Raw genomic sequence first — 14,141 nt, 5'->3', positions numbered from 1 at the left:
CACTAAAGGGTAAAAACAGTAGATTAATAGGAGGAAAAATTTAACGTTGATTAAAGACTGAATATACTATTGGATTCTGAACAAAGAAATGTCCGTATTACTGACAAATTTTTTGCACAGATGTTCTCTTTGCTTTATTAGTGGTGCATCAACAGTTTAAAACACATTAAGCTATCTATTCCACGTCATGAAATTTTATTTTATATTTTGCTGGTATTTTTTATGTAATGTTTTTTGCATTCCTTCTGTTTTCAATGTATTTTATGTATTAAGTATCATTATTGTTGTGTCCACATTACTCAATCAGTCAAAATCTATAGGGGAATCATCATTTGCTTCTGATGTACAATCTAACTTGGTTAAGTGCACATTTCCCTTAAGTGCACAACTTGGTTAACTGCATCATTTTACTGAGGTTCATGAGATTTACTGTTCACAGTTACAATAGGCTCGTTAAGTGCACAATAGGCTCGTTCCTGGCCGCTTATGTTTATCATCAGCTATAACAATTATTGATACTCAGCAAAGCTTATTGTTCTTTATATCAGAATAAGCACGCGTATCACAGACAACGTGAACTAGCCCAAAGTCAAAATAACTACTGCTTTTTATGAACAGGAAGTTATTCACAAGAAGAAAAAACTATCGCAGATTTGGTGACAGTTCAGCCATTTTTGCACAAAAACAGCATAAATCAAACAAACAAACTGAACTGAAGATCAGCTAGTAACGCTGGTGTCACAAAATATAATTCAAACCTACCTTTCTGACTATTTCACGTGAAGTAAATGGACGTTTTTATGCATTAAACCTATTCGTGAATGTCAAATTATGGCTCCTTTCGATTATTCTGCATAATTCCCAATTTTGGATAAGTGCATGGAAATTCTGGCCAAATTCCATGTGCATTTAACAAAGTTCGACTGTTTATAATGATGCGTTAAGGATTTTGTAGTACACTTGGAAAATAGAAGTAGTAACATATTTTCCTTGAACATATTTTGACATAAACAAAAATTCTAAGTTTTGAATATTACTTTATTTCAGTTATATTATATTATATCATATCATATTTTTTAGCATTGTGTTGAGAACTACTTTCGTACAGTACTTTATTTGTACTGTAATTCTATCCTACTCTTCATATTTATGCTCTGTAAGTGAAAGTGAATTTTTCCTTTGATGTGTATCTTTTACATGTGTTTGTTGTATTTTGTTGTGTTTTAATTTTTGTATTTTGATTCTTATTTCTTTTGTAGTTAGGTAATTAAATTTATTTTGTGTACGTTTTTTTTCAGAAATTAAATTCAATTGGAAAATTATAATCAGATTTTTTTCTGTCATACCTGTCAGTTGGCAGTATATGGCGAGAATTTATTTTTCAAATCTTTTATCTGATTGTAGAAGATCATGCTCGATAAATACAGTTCATTTGTAATGTGTATCAGGAAAATTTTCTATTTATTTTTAGTTAATAATTTAAATTTCTTTGTATCTTGAGTCTAATCTGATTTTGGTTTGAATATGTTTTGAAAATAATTCGCAATTGTTTGCAATTTGCATATTGTGATTTTTTTTTATTCTCCATGTATGTGTTGAAATTGCAGTCGTCTAATTAGCTTAATTTATTTAGTTAATGATAAATTAACTGATTGCACTCATTTCTTCTATGATTAGCCTGATGAATAGTTTATGGTGCAGGTTTCATTTATGGTCTCCTCCGCATGTTCTTCTATCTGGTTCGTTGGTTAGTTTAGCTGTTGGCTTCGTCATTATTAGCTTTAATTCTTTCAATGTTGATGATCTTATCTTGGTATACTTTGCGAGTTGCATGTTTATTAAATATTAACAATGCTGCATTTGTTTTACACACAGCCTGTTTTGGATGGTATTTGCACAGCAACCGGCGTTGGTATTGAAAAGGTATATTCTGCGTCGGTGCAGCTGATATTTCGTTTTGAACAATGGAAACAGATTGTTCCAATGCATTCAAGCACTTGGAAAGATGATCTTTTGTTTCATGGAATTTGGAAACACGACAGTCAGTATATTTACCGTCATTATTTGTTCTGCTTTGATGTAATCTACTTAATTAATAGATGGGAATGAGATTCGATTTAGCATCTTACCTGATGTGAGCTGCGGAAAATACGGTTCACATTTTTATCCATTTCACTGGAATTGTACCGGTTGTATATACTTTTCTGACAATCACAACAGCAGTTCAACAGTGGAATCAGCCTGCGAGCAAAGCAGATTCACAATTCTGCAGTTTCCCAGCTATTCTTCATTTCTGAACAACAGTCGAACTTTACGGTATCATTTGAAAAATCCCCCACTAGATGTGCATTGCTCTGGTGATTATTTAGAAACAACTACACCGACAGATGCCTATGATTCTGATTTTGTGGTAAACATGATGAGAGATTATTTAATTTTGAGTTTTCTTTCTTTTCTTTTATTTCAGCCCAACGAAGAGATGGCAAGATATAATCTTCGTTTTGCCGCATTATTGTTAACGTTTACGAGTATTTTTCACCTCTTTGCCGCTGCATTCGCAGATAACTTTGGCTAACAATAAATAATAACGACAACTGATTCATGCAAATGATGAACTTTACTGTACTACACAATGATGATTTTTTGAAACTGAAATTGAAAACCTACTAAACGTACTACACACATGCACATCACATTTTGTCTGCTTTGATCAGAAAATTGGGTTCTGAACAGTCAGAGATAAAGGGGATAATCATAAAATATAGCAACAACAAAAAGGGCCATTTCGAAATAAGCACTTCTTATTCCACTTTTCCATTGGTCACCTTGAGCTGAATCTCAGCCGCGTCGATGCGTGCAATATCCCGCGACGCTGAAGCCAAATGGACTAAACTGATCGCCGTTTTCAGCGCAGCCACAGGACAGAATATGAAAGCCAACATGGGTATCAAATTTGTGTTCAGCAATGGAACTAAAGTTTGTTGAAAAGGGGAAATTTTGATAAATAATATATCAGTGGCAACAAATTTGATGCTCACTTGCTGGACCATTGGTAAAATGACCAACGTACAAAAGCCAGAAAAATGCTTCATTGCCCAAGCACATGAAAAACAGAAAAGCCTGAAATGAACGAACGCTTTATTAAAAATTTAAATAATTGATTTCCCACATGGTGATTTTAAAAAAAAAACAGTAGGTCTTGCGTTCGATTTTTTCATTAGTCACATAAACATGGTAAATAATTTCATTTCAATTCGTTCTGACGTTAGTTGAAACGTGCTGTTGAAGCTAATTTGCCCAATTCAAAATGGCACAAATCTCTCCAGTTTTTAAAACTTTGCAATAATTTTCCGAATTTGAGCTTAAATGTCATTCTGAATTAATTATCCGGCTAGTTTTTCCTTGTTTGATCGAACGAAAAATTTAACAGATGATTCACAAATGATACTTCGGATTGCGAAATCAGAAGGGTGGAAAAAAGAATTTGTGACGCAAACTTCCTCTCTTCAAATGCTAATCTAGATCGAAACAGATTTCCAATTATACAACAGAATCTCTTCATTTACGAAATAGAAATGCTAATTTACATCGGTTTGGAAGAGCATTACTTTTTTGATTAAAACCCATCATTTCACTGTCTCTTTAAAGCTTTTAAACATCATTTATAATAAACTCACTCTTGAAGTGTAGTAGAATTTCAACAGCCAGTGGGTATCTTCTGTAACAGTTTTGTGACTCTTACCGCCAGAGATGTCATTGCTAAAGTGAAACAAAAGAAAAATTAATTAAAACTATGCAATCCAATTAACTAATAGTTTTCTTCAATGAACCAATGCATATGCAGCCAGTGACTGGCAATGTCAATCGAGCCGATCATTTGGAAGAGTAAAATTAAATTTGGATAAAAATGGCAAAGCACAAATAACAAGCAAAGTGTCGTGCAGCGATCGGTCAACATGTCCAACATTGCTCCAAAGCGTGAATCTGGTTCAAAAAAATATATTTAAATGTAAAAGTTGAAAAGCATAATACAAGCTGTTGAATTTCTCACTTTGGTTAAAAAAGCGAGCCGCATAGCCATCAACTGCGTCCAGAAGGCAGCTGACCAAATAATACAACGCCGCTCGGACACAGTCGCGGGACATGTAAAAACACGAAAGCCCAATAAGCAAAATGCGAATGTATCCAATGATATTTGGCACGAAAAGGAAAATGTTATTTTCCATTGCTTCGGTTCAGCAGAACAATTTGAACACAAATCTGAAATACAAACCTACACACTTGTTTATCTTATAAACTGTATGCATGCGAGTTGAAACAGCAAACGGCAGTAACAAGTTTAAACCGGCTTCTCTCTCATTAGCTTGGCAAAGTACAGCAAGTGAAAACTCAATTCAAGAAAATCAATATTAAGCAAATCAACAAATTCAATCGTTCATCTCATGAAAGCGGCTAATGCAACCACCAATACCACCCACCCTCCAAATGTGCAAGTTATCTCAAATCAAATTGAAAACCTTCGACAGACATCAGACACAATTTAACACATCTGTAATATAGTTTTTAAACCTCCAAAGTTATACCGATTAAACAACAATGCAATTCAAAAATATTGGATTCAAAGAATTTTCTCTTTCCATAAATGAACAGAATTATTCAAAGTAAAAGAAATCACATCCGGCACAGAGAAAAGCTTCTCGAACACGAATATTGGAAAACACTTTAATGTTTAGTATAATTTTTCAAAAAAAGAATGCTTACAACTTTCAGAAAAGAAACCCAGACGATCAACAAATGCAACCAAACACTGGAACTCGGAATGCAATAGTGCCCAACAACCAAATATCGATCGTCTATTAATGTTCGTTATCCACTGAAGATCTACAAACAGAAACTGCGCTGTGAGCATGAAAAATATCATTTAGTAAAAGTGATTCCATCAGGTGAAGAAAGAAAATGTTTCTCTAATAAGCAGAACATATTGCTGGACCAAACAAAGCTAATCAATTATTTTTAAGCTTTCAAATAAATTTAACGGCGAACAGTAAATTCAAAATAAATTTAAAAACACTACAGTAGTGAGTTATGTTTGTTTTCTAATGGAAATGATGCTTGAAAATAAACAATCACATATCGAACAAATTACAACATACTTAAAGACAAAATAAATGTATAAAATTAAGCTTTTAAGTACAAGTACGAAATGCATAAATTAAAAATGTAAATGTGTAAGAAAAAGAAACAAATCGACGCTGAAGTTATGTGCACTTCACATCACTTTACACAATTTTTGAAGTACATTACAAATGTATTTCATCAAATATTGTTGAGAAAAAAAAATTAATAGCCAAATTTAAAAAATAATTTTAAAATAAATAGGATAATGATAAAAAATAAAAAATTTCACATATCATTTCAAAGAAAGAGCCTTCATAAATAATTTACAATTCATTAAAATTTAAATTATTAAAATGTGAATACTTATTTTTCCAGTCAAGCTTAGCTAAAAGGTGAAATTAACTCAAAATTTGTTAACTGAATGAATTTAAATAATTTCCGTGCAATTTTGAATATCAATTTAAACTGTATTAAAATTTACATAAAATACACAAAGGTATAAATGCTACAAAATAGCCATGCTGAAATGTGGAATAATTAAACGGAAAAATACATCATCACCAAAAAATTATTGCTACTTTATGAATATTATTTTGAAATTAAAACTTGAAATAAATACTAAACTAGAACAGAGTAAGATAGGATAAGCATTACATGTGAATAAAACATGATAAAAACTTACTTATCATTTACTGTTTTTTGTTTATTACGAGGCAAAATTAATGGTTTACAATGCAAACAAATACTAAAATTTTGCTGTCTTACACTGTGATAATGATAATAGGCTCTTATTCATTTTATGTAGTTAGAAATTACAATTTTGAAAATCGAAAATATTATATGAAAAAAAGACAAGAGGAAAAAAAGCGATTGGTAACTGATAGTAAGTGAATTAAGTAAGAAGTTGTTTGTTTATTGTTGCATTTGTATTGTATTTCTAATTTAAAAGTGCGTTAAAATCTCATAATTGTGAAATTTCATCACTGAAGTATTGAAAGTAATTTATTGTAATTTTCAGATGAAAGATAAATTTTTATTCATTCCTAAATAATGTGTAATAGTATTTTTAGTACAAAATGACGCAGCACAATGAAAATTGGATGCGGGATTTACCATTATTTCTTAAACTGAAGCCATTAACTCATTTATTCATTCCAGGTAAATGCGTTCAATTAAAAGTTCAGTGAAGTCATGTAAATTTTTTGAAATTTTATTTTTTCTTATATTTCATCTGTAACTTTTTCAAAAGATGCAGTTGCATTTTACTTTAATTTTCTTTTTAATTGAAGGTTCTCATCAATCATTTTCTGATTTGTTGAATAAGAAACTTCCTATTGCAACTGATGTTCCTAAGTTTTTACGCTTTGTTGACTCGCCATGGGCTCGCAAGACTATTGAACGTTGGGGTCGATGTCAAGAATTACATGTAACTGATCAACTACGTTTCGGTATTCGATATTTTGATGTAAGAGTTGCATTTCTTCCGGGTGAATGCGAACAATCATTGGATATTTTTCTTTTACACGGGTTATATGGTCGTCCGATAAAAGAAGTGCTCGATGAAATATACACCTTCATAAGCGATCACCCTGAAGAAATTTTAATACTTGACATTAATCATTTTTACAATTTCAATGATGAGCTGCACAGAAAATTCCTGGTACAGTTGGAGCACCTGTTTAATGGCAAATTTATTCCTGCACCTCCATCGTTATCTTTAAATCAGGTGACAGTCGATTTTGCCCAGCAGCATGGATTTCAGTTATTGCTTTTTTATCAGCAAAAATTAGCGGAGCAGTTTTCATTCACCTGGCCGAGTTCCTATATTGCCAGCCCGTGGGCAAACACAAACAATATCCAACATTTATGGCAATATACTGAAAACATTCTAACCTGTAGAGATCAGATACTTCCAAAGGGAGGTTTCTTTGTTACGCAATGTATCCTTACACCAACTTGGTGGAATATAGTTCGCCATTTCAAGAAAAGTTTACGTACTGTGATGGCGACGAAAACTACAGAACAAGCAGTATCTTGGTTGAAGAAGAACAGCATATTGCTGATGCCATTTTTGAACATTGTAATTGTTGATTTTGTTGAGTTATTTGACTTTTGTACAACTGTAATTCAGTTGAACTTTCAGTAAGTAAATTTGCAAAGGGAAGTTCCACGAGTTTGCATTATAAAAACAAATAAATTATACATTTATAATGCTGAAGAAAGAATGAAGTATTTGCTGAACAGATACAATTTTAGGGCAAAAATTATTTTTTTAAAAATTTCATTCAAAAGTAAAAAAATTATGCAGCTTTTCTATTCATTTAACGTTCAATCATTGCATTGAACTTAATTTCTTTTAATACAAAACTTACTGTAAAATGCATTAGTGTTACAAATAAAAACAGGTATGATTTATTTGTTTATTTATATTTACAATGCTACTCATTTATATATATGCAACTAATTAATTAGTTAGTTATATAGTATTTTTTTTGCGCAATTTTCATTATTTCTAGTTTCGAATTTTTAATATATAATGTGACATTGCTGTTCAGTGTTTGCATTTTGATGTACAATGACAGGTTTATTTCAATTGTTAATCAGCTATCAATAAGCTTCGTGAGCGTAAAGCTTCAAAAGACAGAAAAAAAGAAAAGAGAAGAACTATCTTTTAATACTGTGCTTGTGTAGATAAATTGTTCACGATGGATCCCATGTTTATTTGTTCCGTGTTAATTTTGTTGGTTTTCATGGTGATTGGTTGCATTCAAATTTATAAATTATTTTTGAAAGAAAATCGGCATATTCGACGTGTAAATTTAAATGAACTGGCTGCACAACGGAACAACAACCAACAGCAACAACGGCAAGCTGCTCGTCCTTTAAGTATGAAGTGTTTATTAAAAGAATTTTACATTTACGTAATATTGAAAAATTTTGATCATTATTTCATAGTTGGTGGTGTAAGAAGGAGAAATGTTGCTATGGAGGGTGATGCGTCGGGATCCGATTCCGGCGGCGAAGAATCAGAAATAAAATTACCCGGCAAAGTGGGCAAGAAGAGATTGGCAAAGTTGAGGGCCAAGGAAGAACGGAAACAAGCACGAGAAGCGGTCAGCTTGTTCAGCTTTTGGTTTTCTTGATTTTGGGATGAATATCTATAAAAGTAGTTGTTTCGTAAAAATTTTTAGGAAGAAGAGGAACGAGCATTGAAGAGGCAGATCGAAGAAGAACGTGCTGAGAAGAGACGAAAAAGGGAAGAAGAAGAAGAAGAGAAAGAACGACAAAAAGAACTTGAGGAGAAGCGTCGATTGGAAGAAGAAAAGCGCAAAGAGCAAGAAGAATATGAAAAGCTGAAGCAAGGGTTTACTGTTGAAGAACAAGGATGCGACGTGGATATAAATGAAGATACGGCCAATTTGCTGAAAGAGTTTGTAGAATACATCCAAAAAGCGAAAGTGATTGAAATTTTACAATGAAATGAACAATTTCCTTTTCGTATATATTAATTTATACGACAAAATGAGTTTAATTTGTTTTTATATTGTTAGCATATTTGAACAGTTTTTAAAATCACCGATACATTTCATAATTTAGGTAGTTAGCATGGAAGAATTGGCAGGACAATTTCAAATGCGCAGCATTGATGTGATTGATCGTCTGAAAAGTTTACTTGCCGACGGTATGCTTACCGGAGTTATAGATGATCGTGGAAAGTTCATTTTCGTTACCGAAGACGAGATGAAAGCGATTGTCACGTTCGTAAAACAACGCGGGCGGGTTTCTGTAGACGACCTGGTCGACTATAGTAATAAGTTGATCAATATGGATCCGCAGGATGTCACTTTACAATGCAGTTGATTTATAATTATTAACAAATAAAAGAAGAACAATTTCCTCTACTTTTATTTTGAATAATACGAAATAATTTTCATTGCTGTTGCATGTTATTCATTACAGTATTGAAAATGGTTCGACAATGACAACATTTGATCTCATAATCGGTGTTGATATTACTTGAATAATTTTAGTATGTTTTTCAAATTAGATTTTTCTGATGTTCAAGGTAAGAACTTCTGCAAGTGGAAGTAAATATTTTGAATAATCGAATAGTTTTTTGCTTTAATGGCGGTTGTTGACAATTTTTTTCCCAAGACAACAACTGCGTTAATGCATTAACACGTCTACTGTGCTGTATCCGTTACAATTAAGTTGAATAAATTATTCTTTTTATAAATTACATTGAATTATGAATAATATCTGACAAAATTTTACTAATTCAATTATCAAATGACAAGAATGTTACCCTTAATGACTATTTTCTCTATTCACACCAATACAGCAAACACCGATTACACGGTGAGCGAAACCAGAATAATTTTTTCTATTTTCTGTTGAATTGCAGTTGTTAAACAGATTTTTAAATGCAAAAGCATTTGCACGTGTTATTTTATTTCATCTTATCTAGCACTGAATAGATTTTATGGTTATTTATAATTTGATCTTCAACGTGGATGCAATTTACCGTGTTTACCTGTAATATTAATCGAATGGCGAACAATGCAGGTCGTCTTAAACAATTTGTCAGTCTCTGTTGAAAACAAATTTGTAATTCAAATAAATGAAAATCAAATTCTGCTCAATAACACAACAAACGCTAAACAGCATGTTGCGAATATTTCAGCAGTAGAGGAAAAAATAATTCACCCAATATATACATGTTAACATTTGAAAAACACATGTCAAATCAAATGCACATCTCAAGCATCAAAATTATTTATTGTTTTGGATTAAAGATGGATAATCTTATTTTAAAAACAAAATATCCGTTGAAAAATATTGAAGAATAATAAAAAACAAAAGTAATTCAAAAAGTTAAATATGATTATGTTTAACTAATAGCATTGAAATCACTTACACCAACTAACGCTATGCTTGACTGCAAAACAATTTCCAATTTGAAGAACATGACAGAATGGATTGATGCTTGAAACAAAATATATCAGTTTTCATTAATATATCCAAGCTTCAACAGTTTATCGTAAAAGTCTAATGATGTATACATATATATATATATATATATTCAGTAATATTTTATATTGCAGTTGATTGGGGTAATTGCAGCATCTTATTTTATCAATTCTGAAAACGAAAACAACGGAATAATTTAGTTGTAAAAGAATTTGCTCTTCAAGAAAGCTTATTACCCTTGGCGGGACTCGAACCCGCAGTCTTCGGTTTAGGAGACCGACGCCTTCTCCATTAGGCCACAAGGGCTTGTTACGATATGCTCATTATTTACTAAATAAATATAATACAAATTATTAAATATGTATTTCGCCTAAATTTTCGTTTCAAACTTATCATAATTAAAAAATTAATTTTATTTATAAGATAACTTACCAATTCGTGTTGTTTTTATAGTTTTTTATTTTCGACCTTATATATCCTGTAAATTGCATGAAAATTATATGAGAAATATTCTTATCACATGAAATTAAATAAATAAATAAATACCTATGTACGGTAATGCTGTTTTTGATGTGCAAGTTGTTAATGTTTTGTAATCAAATGTATTGCGGTTTTTCATATTCGATGAATTATTAATGTTATTTTGCAACATGAAATTTGGAAAAGATATTTAATCGAATAACTTGAACATTCAGCGACAATGAGAAAATGTAATTTATTATTACTGAACTGAAGAAACAACACAAAATATCATCACTTCAACTGAAGAATGAGAAAAGAGATGAACAGAAAGACACTAGTTAGAGATTTTGCCGAGCGACTACCGCGCGTAAAGCGGCTAGTACTGAGTGGGGCATGTGGTCGGCCAGCATGGAACTGGTAAGTCGAATTTCTTTCAACGCATCGACGTCGTATTCTTCAACTTGAGTGGCAACACTTGTGGCAGATGGTAGGTGTAATATTCTACCTGGACAGCAGAGAGACGTTCTGCAAATGGCTCGCTCTGAATCACCACCAGTATCATTATTGATGACAGTCGACGAACGGACTGAGTTTGCTATCAACGGCTGAGAAGGGTCGGTTTCTTCAAAATTTCTGTCTTGATCTTGCCGTTGCCGTTGTTGTTGTTGATCAGTTTCGTGAGCAGATTTGAATGTTGCATCAAATCCAACAATCGCTTCCTGGTCGTCGACAAGCACTGTGCGTCGCGTTGATCGTGGTGCAAAAGCCCAACGAAAAATACCTTTGACTAGTATGTCGAATTTCGGCCTGTTACTGCACTGCAACACTTCCATCAATGCGGCTTTGAGTTCAGTCAGCGACTGGAAAGACAACCTGGGCACCAAATCATCGCCGACAATTACACTGCACACAAACTGCTTCGTGTAGGCAAGAGAGGTTCGGTCGATCACGCATCCCGGCGGCGAGTAGGCGAAACAACGCAATTTCGGATACTTGGGCCGCAGGAGCATGGCCACAACGACCGCAACGCCGGCACCCAAACTGTGCCCCGTCAACACTAGCTCGTAGTCCGGCTGCAGGACGAACAAGTCCTCCAGAACGTTCTCGGCGGTGAGCTTCTGATGGACATAGCGAGCGCTGCGCAAAATTCCACGGTGCACCAACACACTGTTGGTGTCGGTGCCGGTGGAACTCTGGTAAGAATCGGCTGCGTCCAGTTGCAAGCAGTCCTCGTTCAAGCAGAGGTCAGTGAACGCGTCCCTCAAGCTGGACGAACCTCGGATCGCGACTACCACCGTTCTTGTTGTGTGGTCGATGCAAGCTACGAACGGCGTTTCCCAAACTTCGTTGTGAAAGCTGACGTAGAACAGATCCGTCTCGACCAAGCCGGTCTGCAGGAGAAACGCCGACGTATTGCACAGGCAACAATTGTCCTGCATCACGAGCGTCGAATCGCACCGGCATCGGTGGAAGCAGGACAAGCGCCGCATCAGACTGCACAACGGTCTGATGCTGTACGCAGAACTGCAAACAAAATACGGCCACCCGTATACACCGACCGCAAATTGGGCAAATCGAAGCGCTTGTTCCACGTTCATCCAGCCCGGAAGTGGAACTGTCGGCTCGCTTTTCAGTTCACGGGTCCGGAGCAGATTGTTCCTCTCATCGGCCAGCAATATCAAGCCTACAGTAAGCAGCAGTTTTTGTTCAACAATTTCAAATTTGATCGATTAATTGAATAATCGATTCAAAAATAACAAAAACAACTTCAACAAATCACCTGCCCAAATATCCGTAAGTACAAGATCAACGTCGCCAAATAGGCTACTCAACAATTCAGCAGTATCTTCGAAAGCGACTTTAATGCGATCATTCCGACCGAAACAGCAAAAGATGGTCTGAAAACGCCGACGCCAAACTTTCTGCGCATGGTCGACCAAACGAAGATCCCCATAATGAAAATGACCCACAGGGTCGAACACCAGCAAAAGACTGACCAACATCAAGCCGAGCAAAAACCAACAGCCATAGACGGCGAAGCGAATGAAAAACAAAAATGACGGATCACAAGTGCCTGTCTGATCAGCTTGTGACAGCCAGACTGCGCCAACAATTGCCCAACAAGCTTCCAACACTGTGAGAGGCAATCGACAGCTGAGAATTTTCACCACGCCACTCCTAGCCATGCAATTCAACACACCGCCGCGACTACTCGCATAAGCCAAGTGCAAACAATAAACTACAAGTATCAAATTGTAAACGAACGACGTGATAATGAACAAGTTCAAACGGCCAGCCATTGGGCAACTGTCTTCTTTGTGAGCAGTAAATATTGCTACAGTAATAACAAACCTGAAATTAATTCACAACTGCGTAACAAATTTTTTTAAATTATAATTATCAAGAAAATAATTGCTTTTTTGACGGCAAAACACTCACCATGAAAAACGAAGCACAGCCTCAGTCAGCGCTGGAAATACAAAGTCGTCAGTAGCGACAGCCCAGCGCCGACCAAACATATGCATTCCAGGCATATTGGATTATTTGCAATATTTACACAAAATGAAAATCATCGAACTTACTCCATTACATAGACTGAAAAAAACAGCAATAGACTGACCAAGACTACCTGCCACAAAAATGCAATGTCTTCCTTTCTAAAATAAACATTTATATCCTATCATTAGTCATTCTTCTTAATTTTCATTAATATACAGTATGAATATAATATACATAAAGACATCCTTTATCCCAATTTCAGTAATTCACATAAATTATTAAAACGTTGTTTGAAATTAAGAATCAGAAGTTGAAATTATGTTATATTTTTAAATTGTGATATTTTTCTAATTCATCACTGTTTTCTGCAAAGAATATGCCATGAATAGTAGCCGCGCTCGAAATTTAGAAAAAACTGTATTTCACTTTTTGAATCTGAATGAAATAGATTAGCCAAGCTAACATTCTTGATTCATGGATTTCAATAAAACAGGGTTGTAATGCACATTTAAAAGCTTTCTTTTAATGTATGTACTTGAAGGATGGTCACATTTTAATTGTAAAGGTGCAAACAGGTCTCAACATGATCATCTCAGCAGTTCTCACATGACAGTGATCGGTAACTTATAATATTAAAATCAAAAATTTACCATTCTTGTTTCAACGCGGATCATACAATTTTAGAAAGAAGTAAATTAAGATGTTCAAAAAGTTTAAATTCTTAAATTGGAACTTAGTTTATTCAGAAAATAAAATCACTATGATTTATTTATTTCTATCATTTTGTATATAAAACAATGTATTACTTTACACTGTCAATGAAACATAAAAGACTGTGTATTCTTATATAAATTTAAATATAAAAATTAAATATTAAAAATACTACCACTGATGAATAATACTACACTAATATAATCTACTAGCGATACAATCTAACACAATTTTCAATTAGCAACATGATGCAGTGCAGAGAACAATGATTTTTAAACGTATACTATCAATAAAATGAGCCTTATTCGCTCAAAACATAAACAGATGGCTTCTTCGCTCAAAGCATAAACAGATGGCTTATTCGCTCAAAGCATAAAACT

General features: G+C 33.9%; 3 protein-coding genes and 1 non-coding gene across 4 annotated transcripts; 2 read left to right on the top strand and 2 right to left on the bottom strand.

Annotated features, from left to right (window-relative positions):
• Positions 1–1,851: 1,851 nt before the first annotated feature.
• On the top strand, positions 1,852–2,575 carry Tsp_00713 (conserved hypothetical protein). Its single transcript, XM_003376418.1, has 3 exons — positions 1,852–2,041; positions 2,100–2,410; positions 2,468–2,575. The coding sequence occupies exons 1-3, from the start codon at positions 1,852–1,854 to the stop codon at positions 2,573–2,575; spliced, it is 609 nt and encodes a 202-aa protein (XP_003376466.1).
• Positions 2,576–6,194: 3,619 nt separating this feature from the next.
• On the top strand, positions 6,195–8,979 carry Tsp_00714 (phosphatidylinositol-specific phospholipase C X domain-containingprotein 2). Its single transcript, XM_003376417.1, has 4 exons — positions 6,195–6,276; positions 6,408–7,260; positions 7,635–7,737; positions 8,716–8,979. The coding sequence occupies exons 1-4, from the start codon at positions 6,195–6,197 to the stop codon at positions 8,977–8,979; spliced, it is 1,302 nt and encodes a 433-aa protein (XP_003376465.1).
• Positions 8,980–10,322: 1,343 nt separating this feature from the next.
• On the bottom strand, positions 10,323–10,395 carry Tsp_00715. The gene has a single exon. It is a non-coding gene; the product is annotated as a tRNA-Arg (tRNA).
• A 494-nt stretch (positions 10,396–10,889) lies between these two features.
• On the bottom strand, positions 10,890–13,138 carry Tsp_00716 (triacylglycerol lipase superfamily). The gene is made up of 4 exons (XM_003376416.1): positions 13,134–13,138; positions 12,332–12,903; positions 11,881–12,235; positions 10,890–11,817 (listed from the first exon to the last, which is right to left on the bottom strand). The coding sequence occupies exons 1-4, from the start codon at positions 13,136–13,138 to the stop codon at positions 10,890–10,892; spliced, it is 1,860 nt and encodes a 619-aa protein (XP_003376464.1).
• Positions 13,139–14,141: the final 1,003 nt, after the last annotated feature.

The sequence above is a fragment of the Trichinella spiralis genome, assembly GCF_000181795.1.
Source record: "Trichinella spiralis strain ISS 195 chromosome Unknown Scfld4, whole genome shotgun sequence".
Taxonomy (NCBI): domain Eukaryota; kingdom Metazoa; phylum Nematoda; class Enoplea; order Trichinellida; family Trichinellidae; genus Trichinella; species Trichinella spiralis.
This window is presented reverse-complemented; position numbering and strand designations above follow the sequence as displayed.